The following is a 20,866-nucleotide window of genomic DNA, read 5'->3' on the forward strand; positions in this document are numbered from 1 at the left end:
GACTGTAAATTCATTTCCACATTTATTTTATTAGAAAGTGTTACATACATGTTGGCCAACACCTGTCCACTGCAACCCAACACTGACTTATTATAAACTGAGGTGAAAAATAACCAAACGTATTCCTTCATGGACTTTGTAGTAAGGAAATATTTTCAGTCACATTTTCACAAAAGTGAAAAGGCCTTGCAATTCGCTACTGACCATTTCCAACAATCTGAAAAGCTGTACATTTATCTCAGAGAACTACAGTATATACACTTGTGACCAGGATTTAACATAATAGGTGTTATCTGAATGCTTCATTACAGATGTCTAAAAAACCCAAACAATCAGCTGGATCTAGTGTGCAGTGTTTAAGCTTGTTTTTTAATTTTATGCTAATTACTACAACTGTTCAGTTTGGCAACTTAAAAATAGCAAAAACATAACAGCATCATCATGGTTGGGAGAAATAAAAATACTGATACACAGCTGTGAAACTAAAAAGTCATTTACCATAGCCATGTTAAAAAGGTGCTCGGTTAAACTAACTTCCAAGAAGCAGTTTGCTGTTGTTGGTGTCTGTTGGGAAGAGGTCAGGGAGGGCGGTGGTGCACACGGGTCTGCCCAGGACCACCACGGGTCTGAGGTACTGAAGCTGTTTAATTGCCAGGTCCCCACACCCAGCCAGGGCTTTGTCCAGGATGGACTTCAAGTTTTGGACTGACGTGAAGTCCCCAGTCATAGAGTGGGGCTTCAGCAGTGGGGAATGAGTGCGTCTGCTGCGGGTGTGAGAGATTCCTAGCTGGTTGTTCTCTTTGACAGAACAACTACGTCTGAAAGTGTCCCGCCGTTTTGCTAATCCTGTATTTTTGTCTTTTGGAGCGGTTTCTTGTATGAACTTAAGAAATGAAGACTCAAACCCCATAGGCTTATAGCCAGCAATGTCAAAAGCCCGTGGAGAAGCACTACGAGACTGAGAGTCTTTTACGTTTGAAGGCTGTTCAGACAGCTCGTTCATCCTTTTCAGGGGCTGGCGAACGGGAGGACTGGACAACGTTACGGATCCATTTAATGTTTTACTACCATCTTTGTTGCCCGATCCATCTTGGAAGCCCTCTTCAGTAGTGAAACGAAGTGAACATGGTGGTGAGAGATCAACAGTGACCGGGCGGAGCAGAGGCTTGATTTTATCCAAGCTCAGTCTCTCCTCTGGTTTCTGAGTGCTTGGTGTTCCTGCAGCAGCGTCTTCAGCATGCCCGCCTGTGCTCGGCTCACCATATAGCACCTCGTCTGCACCAACGAGGACACCATTTCTCTCAACAGGTGGCAGCTCCTGCTCTTCTTCTCCAGGGAAGCTCAGTGCATCATGATTGTCCTCATCCTGCGTGTCCCCTTTGATGGAATGAAGACTCACGGGTGCAGGCTGTGCCCCTGCGCTTTCCGACTCTGCTTGGTACTCCATTTTAAGAACCCCATTAGGGACGCACGTGCCTGCAACAGTCGGTCTGGCGGACTTCCTTTGAATGAGTTCTTCGAGCTGCTCGGCAGTAAAAACAAGCTTATCTTCATTCTTAAAGACATCTTCTCGGCGCATGTGGTGGACCTTCAGGTAGTGACGGTTCAAGCTGTGCATGTACGTGACGACAGAATCGCAGTCCTGAACCATGCATGGGTAGGCCACTCGCAAGCAGCGATCCTGGCACATCTGTAGTGCTTCTTCGTGAGATCTAAACACGTAACTGCTGAAACAATTTCTTTTCGCTCGCTTTTTCTCTCCTGAGACCTTTTTCTCCGCAGCACCCTCATCACCCAGTTGTTCTGACGTAGCTGTCACTTCAGGCTTTGGACTCTCAGCCTGTGCGGTGGGTGAACCAGGTTCCTCTTTCTGAGGACTCTCTGGTGTGACTATAAGCTTCTTTTGACACCCGGTAATAGACTTCTTGTGAGTGCTCTGCAGACGTACCACCAGCGAGTCGTACAACTCGCAGTGACTATAAAGAGTGTGCTTTTTAAGCGCACCGTCATGGCTGAACACTCTTGTGCAGCCGTCATACTTGCACCTTAATAGCTCAGGTGGTTGCGAGTGGTAATCACGAGTGTGACGCACTAAGCTGCTTTTAAGGTGGTAGGAAGCATTGCAGTTTGCAAAGTGACATTTGAACTGGGGTTGAGGTTCATCTGAGTTTGGGAGAGGCCTTTTTTTGGCAGGCTCTTTTCTCACTTCTGGACTGTGGTGCACATCAATATCTTTTTCCAACAAAAGCTGAGAGCGATTGTAATGATGTACTAACTGGAGGTGGCGCACAAGACCTCCCTGGGTGGAAAAAGCTGCATCGCAATTTTTTGCCACACAATGAAAAGGTTTACTGAACTTATCAAGTATATAGCACAGATTACTTTTGGCTACCAAGCGTCTTGTCGTTCTGACTTGCTGTGTGGTCTTATCTTCACTTTCCTGTCTCTGCTCATCTTCCTCTCTACCCTTTGCCTCATCTTCCCCTTCCTCTTCAGATGGGGAGTGATTATCAAAGTCTTTTCCATTTTCACTTATCGCTGTTGAGTTTTTGGTCTCTTGTTGGTGTTGCAACTTGGGGAGCTCTTTCTTTTTTACCTTTAGGCCGTGGTTTGTCAAAGGCGCTGTTAGTTTTTTTTTAGATTTGGACACTTTGTTTCCCTCATGCTGTACAGATGTTACACTAATCTGATCTACGCAAGTCTCACTCATGTTATGGAACTGAATATAATGGGCCCTCAACACGTGTTTTTCCCTGTGGCTCTTGGAACAAAGGTGGCACACGTAAGGCTTAAAACAGGTGGTTTTCAAAGAAGTCAACCTTTTGGCCTGTTCAATGGTACGGCCATGTCTGGTGTTATAGTGGCGCAGTAAGCTGTAACTTTGAGCCGTTCTAAAGCCACAACTTTTCATCTCACAAACATAGGGCTTAGCACTGGCTAGTGATTCACTACCACCTTCCTCAGTGGTTGCTTGTTGAGTGAGGACTTTAACCTTTTCCTCTGAAAGATGTGGTCTCTTCTGAAGCAAGACAACAGGGGGCTTTGCCATAATTGCCTGATGAAGAGATATTTGAGACGTGTTTGAGTCCACGCTGGACTGAGTGGGTTCGTTTGGCAAACTGTCGGAATTCAGGTCCAGTCTACTGAGCCCGATGAGAATCTCTTTGAGAGCATCGTTTTTTGTTTGAAGGCTTAAAGAGTTTGTTTCACTGCTTTTGGGATGAGTGGAAGCTTTTTTTTCTTGGCAAGTGTCCACAGGTTGAAATGGAGTTGGGTCGTTTTGTCCCTTCTCTTCATTCTCCGGTTGATTTTCAGACTTTATCCATTTGGACTTGGATCCCTGCTCATTGTCATGTTTGTGTTCTTTGTTCTCCAGTTTGAGATGTTCTGGGTGAGCACATTTAAGATGTCTCTGGACATCTCTGGCTCTGGAAAACGTCATGCCACACTTCTCAAAGCCACAAGTGAATTTACTTCCATCAAAACACACAGCCACCAAAGTCATTGTTGCTTTGGGCTCTTTGACGTCAGATTCCTGCAAGGAGGAGGAGCAACTCACTGACGAAGCATTCAGGACGTCTCCATTTACAGTGTCAGATTCAACTGACTTAGTAAGGCGAATGGCTGCATCAGTAACAGTCTTAAAAAGTTTCCGCTTTGCCTTCCTTTGAGCCTCAAAGTCCTCTTCAGAGAAAGTGATGTTGTGTGTTGACAGATGCTTTATAAATTCCTTTTTGGACAAGTAATACTTTCTACAGTCAGTACTAGAGCAGGTAAATGCCGCATCTCTGAAATGCTGTGCTTCATGGTGATAGATCTGTCCCAAGTCAGAGTATGTGACATAACAGCCTTTGAGCTGACACTGGTAGTTGAGCTGATAGCCATGGGTTTGCTTGTGTGTGACAAGTTCATTGGAAGTATTAAACTGCGCACCACAGCCTATAACCACACACGCGTAAGGCTGATCACCATAGTGAACTCTTATATGTTTGCGATGATGGTAAGCTGAGACAAAATGACGTCTACAGAAGACGCACTTTTCCCGCTTGTCTCTCATCTGGTGAAAATATTTCACGTTTTCATCACCTTTGTGCTCCGACTTTAAGTGGACATACAAGTACTTGGAATGTTTAAAAGTTCGTGTACATCCAGTTCCTGGACAGGGATACTCATCCCTGTTCTGCAGTTTGAAATGTTGGTCGATGTAATCGAAAGTTACATGCTCGTCGCTGTCCACATGTTTCTCTGTCCCTGTTTTGGCTTGCTGCACAATATGCTGCAAGACATCTGGATCATGGGTGGATTTGTAATACAGCATTAGAGAAGGATCGATGGTGATCTCACCCGGTTCAACGTCGTCATCATCTTCTATCGTTTTCTGTACTTCCTCAGTCTTGGCATGATTTTTGACAAGATGTGTTTCACTCTCAATGTGTTTTTTAATGTGAGGAACGAGTTTCTTCCGACTCTCGAACTTTTCCAAGCAAATAGGGCAGGGGTGGTTGTTATCCTCTGCATGTCTTTTTGAGTGGTGAATTACTTGGGTGTCCGAGATAGACCTTTTACAAATGTGACAGCAGAAGTTCTGTTTTTTTGCCTCAGAATCACCTTTGATGTCTGTTTGGTTAATAGACTGTTTTTGATCTAGCTGTTCATGACTGTCAAGACCTCCATTTATCCCATTTTGGTGCACCGATTCTACTTTAACAGTGACTCCCTGCAGCTCATGCAGTTTATCCTTCTCAACGGCCTCTTCCTCTTCCCCTTCTGACTCTGGCCTCAGCCCCAGAAGGGAGATGCAGTGATATTTTAGAGTTTTCCAGTCCCAGAATTCGGGGTCAAAAGGCCAGTAAGCTTTCAGTGCTAGTAGCAACTCACAGCGTAGTGAGTTGGGAATAACCTCACTGTCCTGGTCATACTTTTGGTCTGGGCGCAAGTAGAGCTCCTCAAGACAGCTGAAGGCTTCCTGAGCAGGGCCAAGCAGGAACTCTGTGAGTTGGCAGGCACGCAGAACCTCAAGGTCGTCTGGAAGAAGGCAGGACACCGTCTTACAGACAGAGATCTTCGATTCCGAGTCATCCTGCTTTGGAAGTTGAAGGGCTTTCACGCAAAGCTCTACCGACGCAGGTATCCCTGGTTCCTCCGCCTAAAAAGTGATATGAAGAGTTATATTCCCATTATAGAGTGCCGGGAAATACAAAAAAATACCCTGTTACACTGGCTACATAAGCCTCTAAATACACTGCTAAAAAAATTAAAAAATTAAATTAAAATTAAATTAAAGGAACACTTTGAAAATACATCAACTTCAATGAAGGCAGCAGGGGGCTCATATCCATACTGATCTACACTGATAAGGACTGGTTACTGTGTCAGGAACAAAAGGATTCTACATCATTTGATGAAACTGAAAATGATAAACCTACAAAGTGCTGAATTCAAAGACACCCTGAAAGTCAAAGTGAAAAATAACAGGCACGCTAGTCCATTAGGCTAAAATTTGTCCTCCCAGATCTGGGCCAGGGCATCAATGAGCAGGGCATCCAATCTGTCTCATACATCTTTGTTTTCACTCTCCAGTCAAGTAAGAAGTAATGCAAATATAGTCTGCCTGCCCCCATAATGCCAAACAACTAGAGCTGGGCGATATGAGATTTTTTCATATCACGATATGTTTTTTTCATTTCAGGCGATAACGATATATATCACGATATAAGCCAAATAACTATATTTGTAAGATTTAAATGTGCCGTTGCTCACAAGTAAAATGTGAAATAATCAGCAGCTTGTTTTTATTTAAATATTTATTTCCCATAATAAGTTCAACAGGGTAGATGTACTTAAGGAACATGAGACTTTTTCAGATAAATAAAGGCAAATATTACAAACTACACAAAAGGCAGCCGCTAAAGCGTTTAAGTTTCAAAATAGAACAAACGAAACAGACTACTAAATTGTCAATTCCACTTAGAAACAAAATATTAATTCTAAAAATAAATCTTAGTTTGTTTTACAGAGGAACAGACAAAACTGACTAACTTTTGTCAATATCAAATAAACTGAGAACTAAAAGGAAATTCTCAATCTCTCCTTGTTGTATAGCTTAGCTTTTCAAACAGTTTTAACAGTTACTTTAGTCTGACAAAAGCCGAATGACGAATTAGCGCTTCCAGTCAGAGACTGAGGCTACGTCCACACGTACACGGGTATTTTTGAAAACGGAGATTTTCCGTTTTCGTTTTAAAAAATAATCCCGTCCACATATAAAGGCAGAAATGAAGGAAACCGCTGCTATGAACATGCCAAAGCAGCAGGTGGCGCTAGATTCCTAACCGTGCAGAAATGTTGGCCAATCAGAAGTCTAGAAGCCTCGGTGGGAAAAAGTAAACAAAGCTGGGGCATAGAAGCAGAACCGAGTCGTATGTGTGGAGGGACAGTAACTGTGTGTATATGTAAGCATTTAAACACTGCAGAGAGTACAATTAACAGTAACAGTATTGTAGAAATTCATTTCACCGAAACAATAACGTGGCGCACAGTGTGACGCATGCACCGGTTTATTGTATTTCCAGACTTGCTTTCGGCACAATTTACAGTGCACGCTACTCTATTTTTTGTCAGACTTGAAATAGCCGAAATACCTTCACACTACGGAACTTCTATGGCTCTTCCGTTCGACAATCTCTCCGGCGTTGGAACCATCATCTGTTTTCTCTTCGGTCACGCTCGGTTGATTTTTCTAGTCGGCACACTCATTTCCTCCATTACCCGCTGGCTGCTTCCCAAACAAACACACGTGCGGCTTGGCACTTGTGCTGTACGTAACAAGTCACGCGACGTGACGCTGCGGCTGTGATTGGTTCGGCTCTGCGCTACTTAATTTGGATTGGCTGACCTTTTTTTTTTTTTTTTTTTTTTTTTTAAGAGGACAAGAGCGGCGAAGTCTATCGCGATAGTTTAATTTCTCTATCGAGTAAAAGTTATATCGCGATACATATCGTTATCGTTCTATCGCCCAGCTCTACAAACAACCTGTTCCATTTTAGTATCACAAGTGTAAAGCACGGGTTTTCACACTCACCTCTGTCTGAATCACACGGACCAAGTAAAGCAAATGGTCGACTGTTTTGGCAATGGCACCTAGCTGAAGGCATCGTTCCAGAAGAGACACTGGTGAGGGGTCAAGCCTCCTCTGAAGCTTACTCCACAATAAAATCAACTCCCTTTAATTTAAAAAAAAAAAAAAAGAAAAAGTTTACACATATAGTTGTTTGTGAATGCAAAAATTACCAAAGAATCACTTTCTTTTAAATAAATTCCTACATCAAGTCTAAAAAAAAGAAAATTAAAAGAGAAAACTTGTCTTTAAAGAGAGCCCACTCACCAGGAGCAGTAAAGACTCTGCTGCTGTAGCTGCTGTGTCAAGAAAGTTGTGCACAGGATGAACGCTGTATTCTCCTCCCCCTCTGTCTCCAAATTACACGTGATCTCAAGTACGTCCTTGCAGTCCAGTCTCGATATCTACAGGAAACATAATGTTGGCTGCTCAGCAAACAACGAAAGAGGCAACACATCTCCAGTCACTCAACAAAAAGTTACAAATGCCAGAAAAATCAACATCCATGGATAAACGTGTATCTTTTTGTATATTTAGTTTTATGTCAGTCATATACTACCACCAGAATATGGTGATAAAATGTTCTCCCAGTATGATTTAATACAAAATTTGCTGTTTTCTAAGATGCAGACCTTTGAAGAAGTAGTGCTGTTGTAGCTGCAGTACAACATTTTAAAATGTTTAAATGTTTCTGGAGGAATTTCATGACCCCATGAGGACAGAAAATAGTCTTAAACTCTAATGGGGTGAGCATGCCCTTGGAGGCATATAGAAAAAGCGGGGTAACTGAGCCACAGAGGCAGGAGCGCAAAAAAAAAAAAAAAGAAAAAAAAAGAAGATAAAGCACATGCAACATCTGGATAATATTCTCATACTAGTCCATCGATCCATCCATCTTCATCCGCTTTGTCCGGGGCCGGGTCGCGGGGGTAGCAGCCTAAGCAAAGAGGCCCAGACCTCCCTCTCCCCAGCCACCTCCTCCAGCTTATCCGGGGGAATACCAAGGCGTTCCCAGGCCAGCCGAGAGATATAATCTCTCCAGCGTGTCCTGGGTCTGCCCCGGGGCCTCCTCCCGGTGGGACATGCCTGGAACACCTCACCCAGGAGGCGCCCAGGGGGCATCCTTGTCAGATGCCCGAACCACCTCAGCTGGCTCCTTTCGATGTGGAGCAGCAGCTGCTCTACTCTGAGCCCCTCCCGGATGGCCGAACTTCTCACCCTATCTCTAAGGGAGAGGCCAGCCACCCTTCGGAGGAAGCTCATTTCTGCCGCTTGTATCCGCGATCTCGTTCTTTCGGTCACTACCCACAGCTCGTGGCCATAGGTGAGGGTAGGGACGTAGATCGACCGGTAAATTGAGAGCTTCGCTTTTACACTCAGCTCCCTCTTCACCACGACGGACCGGTGCAGCGTCCGCATTACTGCAGCTGCAGCCCCAATCCGTCTGTCGATCTCCGGCTCCCTTCTCCCATCACTCGCGAACAAGACCCCGAGATACTTGAACTCCTCCACTTGGGGCAGGAACTCATCCCCGACCCGGAGTGGGCACTCCACCCTTTTCCGGCTGAGAACCATGGCCTCAGATTTGGAGGTGCTGATCCTCATTCCCGCTGCTTCACACTCGGCTGCGAACCGTTCCAGTGCGAGCTGGAGGCCCTCACCCGATGAAGCCAACAGAACCACATCATCTGCAAAAATCAGAGATGAGATTCTGAGGCCACCAAAGCGAAAGCCCTCCGCCACTTGGCTGCGCCTAGAAATCCTGTCCATAAAAATTATGAACAGAACCGGAGACAAAGGGCAGCCCTGGCGAAGCCCATCACCCACCGGGAACGAGTCCGACTTATTGCCGGCAATGCGAACCAAGCTCTTGCAACGGTTGTATAGGGATCGAATGGCCCGTAGCAATGGGCCAGACACCCCATATTCCCGCAACACCTCCCACAGGACACCCCGAGGGACACGGTCGAATGCCTTCTCCAAGTCCACAAAACACATGTAGACTGGTTGGGCAAACTCCCATGCACCCTCAAGTATCCTGGAGAGGATAAAGAGCTGGTCCAGTGTTCCGCGACCAGGACGAAAACCGCATTGTTCCTCCTGTATCCGAGGTTCGACTAACGGACGAACTCTCCTTTCCAGCACCCTGGCATAGACTTTCCCAGGGAGGCTGAGGAGTGTGATCCCCCTGTAGTTGGAACACACCCTCCGGTCCCCTTTCTTAAAGATGGGGACCACCACCCCGGTCTGCCAGTCCACAGGTACTGCCCTGATCTCCACGCAACATTGCAGAGGCGTGTCAACCAGGACAGCCCTACAACGTCCAGAGCCTTCAGGAACTCGGGGCGGACCTCATCAACACCAGGGGCTCTGCCACCAAGGAGTTGTTTAACTGCCTCAGTGACCTCGCCCCCGGAAATTGGCGGGTCATTCCCCTCATCCCCAGACTCTGCTTCCTCCTCGGAAGACGTCTCAGTGGGATTAAGGAGGTCCTTGAAGTATTCCTTCCACCGCCTGACAATTTTCTCAGTCGACGTCAGCAGCGCTCCGCCAGCACTATACACAGTGCAGGTAGAGCACCGCTTTCCCCTCCTGAGACGTCTGACGGTTTGCCAGAATCTCTTCGCGGCAGTCCGAAAGTCTTTTTCCATGGCCTCTCCGAACTCCTCCCACACCCGAGTTTTTGCTTCAGCCACTGCCCGAGCCGCATTCCGCTTGGCCTGTCGATACCTGTCGGCTGCCTCCGGAGTCCCACAGGCTAACCAAGCCCGATAGGACTCCTTCTTCAGCCTAGTGGCTCCCTTCACCTCTGGTGTCCACCAATTGGTTCAGGGATTACCACCACGGCAGGCACCAACCACCTTGCGGCCGCAGCTCAATGCAGCAGCTTCGGCAATGGAGACGCTGAACATGGTCCATTCGGACTCAATGTCCCCAGTCTCCCTCGGAATGCTGTTGAAGCTCTGCCGGAGGTGTGCGTTGAAGATCTCGCGGACTGGGGCCTCTGCTAGACGTTCCCAGCACACCCTCACTACGCGTTTAGGTGCACCAGGTCTGTCCAGCGTCTTCCCCCGCTACCTGATCCAACTCACCACCAGGTGGTGATCAGTTGACAGCTCAGCCCCTCTCTTTACCCGAGTGTCCAGAACATATGGTCGCAGATCTGCTGATACGATTACAAAATCGATCATCGACCTACGGCCTAGAGCGTCCTGGTGCCACGTGCACTTATGGACACTCTTATGTTCGAACAGGGTGTTCGTTATGGCCAAACTGTGATTAGCACAGAAGTCCAATAACAGAGCACCGCTCGGGTTCAGATCAGGGAGGCCGTTCCTCCCAATCACACCCCTCCAGGTCTCGCTGTCGTTACCCACGTGAGCATTGAAGTCTCCCAGCAGGACAACAGAGTCTCCAGGTGGAGCACCCTCCAGCACCCCGCACCCCCCCCCCAGGGACTCTAAGAAGGCTGGGTACTCTGAACTGCCACTCGGCGCATAAGCGCAGATGACAGTCAGGACCCGTTCCCCGACCCTAAGGCGCAGGGAACAAACCCTCTCGTCCACCGGGAAAAACCCCAACGTACCGGCAGCAAGCCGAGGGGATATTAGGATACCCACCCCAGCCCGCCGCCTCTCACCAGGGGCAACTCCGGACTGAGACAGAGTCCAGCCCCTCTCCAGGAGACTGGTTCCAGAGCCCAAGCCATGTGTAGAGGTGAGCCCGACTATATCTAGCCGGTACCTCTCAACCTCACGCACTAACTCAGGCTCCTTCCCCACCAGAGAGGTGACATTCCATGTCCCTATTGCCAGTCTTGGCAGCCGGGGGTCAGTCCGCCAGGGCCTCTGCTCCTGGCCGCCACCCGGCACACAATGCACCCGACCCCTATGGCGCCTCCTGCGGGTGGTGGGCCTGCGGGAGGATGGGCCCATGTCTCCTCTTCGGGCTGTGCCCGGCCGGGCCCCATGGACTAAGGCCCGGCCACCAGACGCTCGCCCTCGGGCACCCTCCCCGGGCCTGGCTCCAGGGCGAGGCCCCGGTGACCCTATCCCGGGCAGGGTAAACTGTTCCCTCGGTGTCCTTTTCATAAGGGTCTTATGAATCGCTCTTTGTCTGGTCCCTCACCCAGGGCCAATTTGCCATGGGAGACCCTACCAGGGGGCAAAAGCCCCCAGACAACATAGCCCCTGGGATCCCTGTGACACACAAACCCCTCCACCACGATAAGGTAGCGATTCAAGGAGGAGCTCATACTAGTCTGATTTATAAAATGTATAAGAGAGCAAACTAAAAACTTCCTCCTGACAAAACAACAACTTTTTTTTCCTTCACTGTATTATAATAATGAATGTTCTCTCTTCATGGCAGAGAAATTATGTTATATTTATTTAAAAGGCCATTTTTCCATTTCACTCTCTCACACACACAGAAAATGCAATAGGACACTCGATCTAAATATCACTGCACCGCTGACTCAAGTTTTCTTCACAGCTTTATATTTATAAAGTATAATAGCCTCTTTCTTCGCTCACTTAGACATTATGTGTGGAAATGTGAGCCGTTTGATTAAACAAAACTATTTTTGTATCATTTTTTTATCCCGAGTTCAAAGCTGTGTGGCTTTTGTATGAATATAAAAAATAAAAAAAATGCCCAACATACTGACAACTCTGTGTGTGTAATAAAATTACACTTCTTTCTTTTCTGATCATGCAAATCCTATACCTAGTCTGCACTTTTATCTGAAACACTGGCGAGACACTGTAATCAAAAGAATAAAAGGAGACAGCATGTAAAACAAATCCAAACACTGCTTAGTAGAGCAGGGCGATATGGCCAAAAATATTTATCACGATATATATTTGAAAATTTGCGATAACGATATAACCGACGATATAATTGATGCGAGACAAAATACAACTCCACAACATTACTAGCGCAAAAAGACAACCTTCCATTTATTTTCACTTAAACAAGAAGCTGGTTTTTATGTACATTAAAGCTTTATAAAAATGTAACAGTGCAAATGCAAATTCCTTGCTGAAAGTTTAACCAAAAGGCATTTCCAGTAGAAATGGGCTGACATATCCTGAGCATAACCATATATAATATCCACTGAAGTTAAAAATAGGTGCTTTGCAACATTAAACTGCAGTGTGCAGTACGCATTTTTCGGACCATAAGGTGCACGGGATTATAAGGCACATTAAGCGAAACAAAGCAGTCAGATAAATCAAACTTTATTAAACTCATTCTTCTTGCTTCCTCCACTTCTGTACCATTGATTCATTAATGTTGAATTCTCTGGCAGCTGTTCTATTCCCATGTTGTTGCAGTATATTAATGACTAACCTCGTATTGTGGATGGATTATCTCAGTTGTTCTCCTGACTGAAGTTTGGTCCGTTTACAGCATCCTGCCATGCGATTGCATTTGTCTCTAACCATGAAGAACCTTCACGTTAACTTTTATAAGTGGAAAAGTGTTAGTGTTCGTCCTCCAGCTTCACTGTTTATGTTATGCTAACATAGCTGTATCGCTAGCGATCACGTAGCACATCATTATATACCAGCTAGCCCAACTTCAGTAACCCTACAAACGTCACTGCTGTTTAGTTTCCTGTCTTCATTTATGTTGGAAGTGATAGCAGAGCTGTACATTTGATTTTTTTCAGAAATCTCTCAGTCAGAACATGCAATATCATGCTTAGGTAAGTAGCGAAACTAGCGAGCTAACTTCCGCTAGCTTCCTGCTAACTTCTAACTCCGTTAAATGTAATAACTTTTGTTTTCATGGATGCCTGGAAGTTAAACTTTATAGTTACACCTGGTAAAGCAGCAATGCTGATCGTTTTATTAAAAGATGAAAGAATTTAGACAGTTTTTAACTCTAAGTGATGCTGCAGTGTTGTTTGACCTGAAGCATACGGAGTTTAGGACCCAGATTACTCCCAGATTTAAGAGCATCTTAGTCCGACAAATATGACAATGACAACGGCCGCTTGCATGTTCTGCAAAAAAATGTGCTTTGTTGTGTATTTGACGGACAAACACCAAACCAGTTCCACATCACGGAAGTTGCACCATTTTTACAAACCAATTCTGGTTCATCTGTTTCACTCAACAATCGGCCATGTGCGTATGAAAACAAAGGCACTGCGCATGCGCGTTTTACTCCCATTCTATCGCGATATTTCATTTTCCTATCGTTGCCTAACATTATACCGGTATTACCGTGAACGGTATAATATGGCCCAGCCCTACTGCTTAGTACAGGAATTATCAATAGTAACTGACAAAGAATAATTATTATGCTAAGGTTCTTCTGTGTGCACATGGGTTAGATTTATGTACAAAGAAGCAGGCTAAAACACTTTTACAGCATACAATATAATGCCAAACTGAAACTAGGCCACAAAGCACCCAAATGTTCTATCGGCTGGAGGATTTTTTGAGTCCTCCAACTGAAAGCCAGAAAACTGAAAGCTCAATTTGCATGTGGGTTTGAAGCTCTATTTTTGGAGTCAGTGCAGAAAACCCTTATGAATAGGTAAATTTTTTACACTCATTCTAAAAAGATTTGACTTGCAAATATGCCCCATTTTTCTTTATCAGCTAATATCAGTTACAGATTGCTTGTGTATGTGTGACTGAATACTAAGAATGGATGCTTTTGTCTGTCCTCTGAAAGCTTTGGGAGGCCATCAGTCGTGATCACCTGGCACACATTCTGTGTCACACTGAACGCTTCTTATATTTTTGATACTCTTCACGTTGGTTTGGTGAAAATGATAAATGTAGAAACTCATTAATTAATTTACTGAAACACCCAAAAGTCACCAAAGCAACCAATCCCAGCTCACAAAAAGAAACTGCTGGAATACCTCCATTATGGCCTCTTCGTTGGGCAACAGGTGACAAAGCAGGGAGACATATGTCTGACGAAACGTGGCTTGATTAGAAAAGGTGCTGCATTCAGTGCAAGCTTTGGCCAAAACCACAGCTTTGGCAATCTCGCCCATCTTTTCCAGATGTTTCACCCGCATCTCCATGAAGCCCTCGCCCTCCAAGCTGATATATGCATTAACTAAAGACAGAATTCAAACAAAATCCAAGTCACAAATAAAGAAAAAGCCAACGTAGTTCTAAGTAACTATAGTTTTCAAATAAAAAGAACCTAGTTGATTAGATCCTAACCTTCTTCTGGGTTAGTCAGCTGCCCGGTGAGGAGAGATGTAAGGACAGGGTTGCTCCATGCCCCTCCCTCTCCTGTGATTTGGAGTAATGCTTGAAGGTCTGTGCTTCCATACTGTAGCAGGGTATCATGGGCAATCTGCACACAACACAAAAATGGTAACGCTAAATACAATAACATTGTTCGGTCAGCATCTTTATAAACATTCATTTTCATGAATACAAAAAATATAATTATTAAGGGCTATGTTCCCTTTATGGAGGCAGCAGTGCTGCTTTCTCTCTGTTGATGTGTGATAAAATGATAAATGAACAACTCAAAAGGCTGTCACAGTTTGTGATTCAGCACAAGCGATATTTCATTATCTGCTCTACACCAAGCGAAACGTTTGTCACTGTTCACATCTAAAAAGGAAAACAGGTGACAGCTCAGCACAGCCTGGTTTAGAATTACTTTTTCTTTGCTGACAAGTCTGTCTGTAGAAATTAAGACTTTTTTTCTCCTTTTTGAAATGTCATCAATCAATCAATGTCATTCAGCATGTGGGTGAACTAAACTTAATATAGTGACTTCGCAGCCCAAAATCTAGTATCAAAGAAAGTAAGAGTACTTAAAAACCTATATGAGACTTCAGCTACAGAGCTATTACATTCCCATAAATCTTCTCAGTATGTCACAGTTTTGCTCAGCTTGAACATATTGAATCAATTTAGCAACGTATTCTGCCAACTCTTCAGTGCACATTTGCCACAAGAAATCAAGTCCACAGCCATGCGACCCACCCCATGAGACGGAAGCGCTTCACTTCATCCTTTGGAAACAAAACTGCTGAATGTAAGAAAAATTGAAACACTATTCTTTTTAAGTCTTGTATCTTTAAATCCTTTGAGAAAATAACTAACTATTTCAAGCCTGATACTGAAGATATTCACACCTAGATTGGTTTCATATTGAAGTACAGATTTGACAACCTGTGAAGAGTGAGAGGTTATAAAGACAGATGTTTTAGGCTCACCACGGGGTAAATAAAAACAAAACAATGCTGTCCACACCAATTTGAAACAGCTCGTCTTTGGGTTTACTTTTAGGAGGGTTTTTACAGAAAACGCCCAAAGACTCAACTTGACCCCCCCCCTTCACAGACACACACAAATTTACTTTTCTCTATGCAGTCACCCATCAGCAAACAATGCTTTGAAGGTCCTGTACCTGAACAGAGTGGTGGAACTGAACCCAGGCTTCATATGGGATTTCATTCTCAGGCACTGACAGCAACAGTTCAAAACAGCTCCTGTAGTAAAAACAAGGAGATGTTTTATGACACTATAATAAAACAGTGCAAAACAGAACAGCCAACGACAGTATGAAGAGTGTGCAGAGTATGATCCAACCTTCAAGCCACCATGGCCGCCCCCCTACAAGGCAGTGTTCCTAATAATTCAATATTAATATTCACTAATATTCCTGTACACATGGATCTGTGTGCATGCCAATTAATATCCTTATAAGTAAGTAAGTAAGTAAAATTTATTTATATAGCGCTTTTCACAGATAAAAATCACAAAGTGCTTTACAACACAGGAAATGGGAATATAAAAACAATATAACAGTAAATAAAACAATGTAAAACAATAAAACTATAAAAACAGCATAAGAAATTAATCAAATGCTTTTCTAAATAAAAATGTCTTCAGCTGTTTCTTAAAAGAATCAATGGAGTCCGTGCAGCAAAGAGACAGTGGGAGAGAATTCCACAACCGTGGTACCACAGTCTGAAAGGCCCGATCACCACGAGTTTTAAAACGAGTGCGCGGTACCACCAGCAGTCTCTGATCTAATGACCTTAAAGCCCGAGAAGATGCATGTGGTTTCAGCAGGTCAGATAAATATTGAGGAGCCTGACCATGTAGGGCCCTAAAGGTTAGAACTAAAATTTTAAAATGAAACCTAAAATTTACAGGCAACCAGTGAAGGGAGGCCAAGACTGGAGTGATATGCGATCTTCTCTTGGTGCCTGTTAAGAGAGGTGCTGCAGCATTCTGCACAGTCTGAAGACAATTTAAGGCTGATTTGTTAAAACAAGTAAAAAGGCCGTTAGAGTAGTCTAAACGAGAGGAAATAAAAGCATGAATAATCATCTCAAGTTCAAGCTTTGAACTTAGGCTTCAGGGGATCCTTGTCCAACAAGGATCCCCTGAAGCCTATTACCGCTGACATTAGAGTGGGGTGCGCCTTCAACAGACAGCCGGTTGCTGGCAAAAAGAGAGAGGCAACCATTTATACCCACATCCACAGACAACTACAATTGTGGTGGGAAGCTGGAGCATCCAGAGAGAACCCACACGGACCTATGGAGAACATGCAAACACACTGAAACACTGCAGCTGACCAGATACAAAATCTTCTCGCTATGACGTCAGTGACAATAACTGCATAGTACACAAATATTGAAAAGTGAAGGTGCTTCAATTATTTTGTTTCGTTGCATCAAAACATTTTCAGCAGTGGCCAACTCGTTTGACCGTACGTCCACAGCTTTTTTTTTAATTCTTCAAGCACCATTCTGTAGGCTTGTGTAAAGATATTTGCACACAAATTGTCTAATTACCAAATAATGGTTATACAAATGTGTCCATTCACATACGAGTTTCTGTTCAGATAGCATATTGGTTTTAACCACCATAACTGCGCTTTACGTGTCAGTTAATAAGTGGGCTGATTTCACTTAAGGTCTTTGTATGTTATAACTTGGCTCTTCTCCATGGCTGGCTAACAGACCAACAACAACATAAGCAAGAGTAGCCCACTCCATCTGACAAAGCACACCCTCTACATGTAGACTGGCAGTCTGTGACTGCCCACAGATTCTTTTAGCTACCTCAAGAAAAAAAAAAAAAAAAAACTCCCAAAAAACAAAACAACAACAGCATTCCATGTTTACAAGTATGTGCATCCCTCCTAACCAGAAATGTATGCTTTTCTTCATCACTAACCTAGCATTGCAAATTGTTGTGTAGTTTGTGTACAAGCAAGCGGCCACATGTTGCAAACTGCAGCAAAAACAGGTAAACAAAATGTGCATTCAAACAGTGTTTTTAAACCTAAAAACAAATCAGCATGCTGAAGAAGTTTAACATACCGTTCACATGACTAATACAGTTTATTCAGGATAACAGTGGATTTTCAGTGCACATGTAATGAGACAACTCCCTACACCTCCCTCGCTTCCCCCCCTTCCTGACACCATGACACCCCCCTCCTCCAATCCCTCTCTCAGCAGCAAGACATCTCCCCCCCTCCCCTCCTCCCAAACATCTCCCAGTGTCACAGTGGATCAGGTCAGGAGGCAACTGAGGAAGCTTCGCCCCAGAAAGGCAGCAGGCCCAGACAAGGTGTGTCCTAGGATGCTTAAGGCGTGTGCTGCTGAACTTGGGGAGCCGCTACAACGAGTCTTCAACCTCAGTCTGCGACTGGGGAGAGTGCCCGCCCTATGGAAGACATCCTGCATCGTCCCGGTCCCCAAAAAGAACCGGCCCAATGAGCTGAATGACTTCCGACCGGTGGCACTGACGTCACATCTTATGAAGACTCTAGAGCGGCTCTTCCTCAACCTCCTCCGACCACAGGTACAACATGCCCAGGACCCACTACAGTTTGCATACAAGGTGGGTGTCGGAGTGGAGGATGCCATCCTGTACCTCCTACACAGAGCCCACTCACACCTGGATGGGGGAAAAGGCACGGTCAGGATCCTGTTTCTTGACTTTTCCAGTGCCTTTAATACCATCCGGCCCTGTATGCTTCAGGAAAAACTGAACAGGATGGAGGTGGACCCCTGCCTGGTGGCTTGGATCTACCTCACCGACAGACCACAGTACGTCAGGCTGAAGGACATCACGTCTGACACAGTGGTCAGCAGCACAGGAGCACCACAGGGAACTGTGCTGTCCCCTCTTCTCTTCACCCTGTACACCTCTGACTTCTGCTACAACTCTGAATTATGCCATATTCAGAAGTTTGCAGATGACACGGCCATCATGGGGTGTATCTGGGATGATCAGGAAGAGGAGTACAGAAGTCTGGTGAGGAACTTTGTCGCATGGAGTCACACAAACCACCTGCAACTCAACACCTCAAAGACTAAGGAACTGGTTGTGGACTTCGGGAGGTCCAGAGAAGGTCCACTGCCAGTTCAGATAGAGGGGGAGGAGGTGGAGGTGGTCAACAAGTACAAGTACCTCGGGCTGTGGGTGGACAATAAACTGGACTGGTCATGCAACACAGAGCACCTGTATAAAAAAAAGCCCAAAGCCGACTGTACTTCCTCAGGAGGCTGAGGTCTTTTAACATCTGCAGGAAGCTCCTGAGGATGTTTTACCAGTCAGTGGTTGCTGGAGTACTTTTCTATGCTGTGGTGTGCTGGGGGAGCAGCACAGCAAAGAGGGACTCATCCAGGCTGGAGAAACTGATCAGGAGGGCTAGCTCTGTGGTCGGCATGAAGCTGGACACTCTGGTGACAGTGGCAGAGAAAAGGACATTAAAGAAACTGATGGACATTATGGACAATGCTGGGCATCCTCTGCACACGGCCATAAACAATCAGAAGAGTCTGTTCAGTGACAGGTTGCTTCTCCCCAAGACAAGAACTAACAGACTTAAAAACTCCTTTGTCCCACACGCCATCAGACTGTTTAACTCCTCTCTGGAGGGGAGAGGGAGGGGAAACAGGAGGACAAAGGAGGGGGGAACAACTAAGCTGCAGTGCCTCTGCACCTCACTGTACAATACCTTGTGCAATACTTTTTGTAAATAGTCAACAGTGCAATAGACTCAATACTTGAAATGTGCAATTCACTTGTATTTTTATTTTTTATTCCTATTTATCCCCTTTGTATATTTTATTTATATTTGTCTCTGTATTTATGTGTGTGTGTGTGTGTGTGTGTGTGTGTGTGTGTGTGTGTGTGTGTGTGTGTGTGTGTGTGTGTGTGTGTGTATAACAGTTCTGTAACTGTAACTTCGGTCGTTGCTGTGCTTTTTTTGGAAGTCGAATTTCCCAGAGGAACCCACCCGAGGGATTAATAAAGTTCTATCTTATCTTATCTTATCGCATCATGCCTCTAAACCTTTCCTGGCTGAAGACGTATGACTGGTCCTAGCAATGAACACGTATGACTGGTCCTAGCAATGAACACAAAGGCACAAATCTCTGACCTAGTTCAGCTCATGTTGAGAAAGTCACAAAATATCTTAGATAACTCATTTGTAGTACGAGACCTTTAATGCCCCTTCAAGGACGTCTTGAAGCACATCTAATCCCAAACAACAGCCACTCAATCCCAGTCAGTGTGAGCTTTGATTTCTTTTTGTTTTGGTTTGCAAATGACAGTTACTTAAACTAATATTTTTAAATGACAAAACCAATAATGCTATAGCCTTTAAAAAAAAAAATAATAATAATAATAATCATCAGTTAGTACCAGGAAGCACAGCATGCATATAACTGTGCACAAAATGAAGAACAAAATTAGCTGAGGTTATTATTACAGTTACCACTGCTTACGTTTTACACTTAGTATCACTGCATACCTCAGATTTAAACCATAGCTGTGACATTTACATCAATTTACAAAACCACTTATTTCCTGTGTTGGCAATTTACCCTCTATATTTCAGCAATGTTTTCCCATTTTCAACGTATAAATGTACTTTTATGCCCTGGGCAGAGGCAGGCTGCAATTGCACCAAATCGGTTGGAGGATTTCCATAATATTTAGTTTCTTGTTTGTACTTGGACTGTTGTGAGAAAGCTAAAAGTCTTTCATATTAGGAAAGCCACCTATTGTACTATGTCTCTTTCTGGACTCCTGTATGCATATAAAAGCTTTGCTCACTCTACAGGACGAGTGCTTTATTGGTGTTTCGTTACCCATTCAAATATGGGGGGGGAAAAAAAAAAAAAAAAAAAACAAAAAAAAAAAAAACACGCACACAGTCATTGATATACATACTGCAAAAACATTTGTTTAATGTTCTTAGACCAATGACGTATCTGGAATATTTCATTTGTACATTCTCCCCAACTCCATGTTCTGCTTTGAATTTATTAAGCAAAGCAAAGAAAGAAAAAAAAGGAAGCGAAACTGAAACAAAAAATAAAACTGAACCCAACAGAAAAAGACATGTTAAGAAGGCTGAACGGAAAAAAGCGCCAGGATCATCAGTGCCTCGGAATAGCGGCAGGCATATGGAGAACACGAATAAAGCATTTAGTCAGATTGCAAAGTGTACTTGTGAGGATTGGCAGATGGAAAAGAGGGAGACTAGACTCACTCCCACTGGTTAATAGTTATTACCACTTAGGAAAGAAACAATCAGCGTTGGTGTCTTTAATTGTCAACGCTTGATCTCATTTTCAGACAGCACAAGCCTGCTGTATAGGTGTAATGACTTGAGTTTACAGAAAATGCTTGAATTTGAGCTACATTAGACAAAGTTGAGTGAGCAGGCTATTAAGGACTTTGTAAATAATTGAAGAAGCTGAGGGGAGTG

At 44.4% G+C, this 20,866-nt stretch overlaps 1 protein-coding gene across 1 annotated transcript in view; it reads right to left on the reverse strand.

Annotated features, from left to right (window-relative positions):
* Window positions 1-20,866, reverse strand: part of rlf (RLF zinc finger) — a 26,872-nt gene continuing 6,006 nt past the window's right edge. Inside the window, exons 3-8 of the mRNA XM_085440806.1 lie at window positions 15,524-15,605; window positions 14,317-14,452; window positions 14,004-14,206; window positions 7,385-7,521; window positions 7,082-7,223; window positions 1-5,146 (exon numbers count right to left, since the gene is read on the reverse strand). Coding sequence (XP_085296932.1) covers window positions 530-5,146; window positions 7,082-7,223; window positions 7,385-7,521; window positions 14,004-14,206; window positions 14,317-14,452; window positions 15,524-15,605 — 5,317 coding nt within the window. The 3' untranslated portion in view covers window positions 1-529. The remainder of the gene's footprint in view (window positions 5,147-7,081; window positions 7,224-7,384; window positions 7,522-14,003; window positions 14,207-14,316; window positions 14,453-15,523; window positions 15,606-20,866) is intronic.

Source organism: Copadichromis virginalis, linkage group LG19, assembly GCF_057382275.1.
Source record: "Copadichromis virginalis isolate Kocher_CV1m ecotype Utaka linkage group LG19, C_Virginalis_male_GT1.1, whole genome shotgun sequence".
NCBI classification, from domain to species: domain Eukaryota; kingdom Metazoa; phylum Chordata; class Actinopteri; order Cichliformes; family Cichlidae; genus Copadichromis; species Copadichromis virginalis.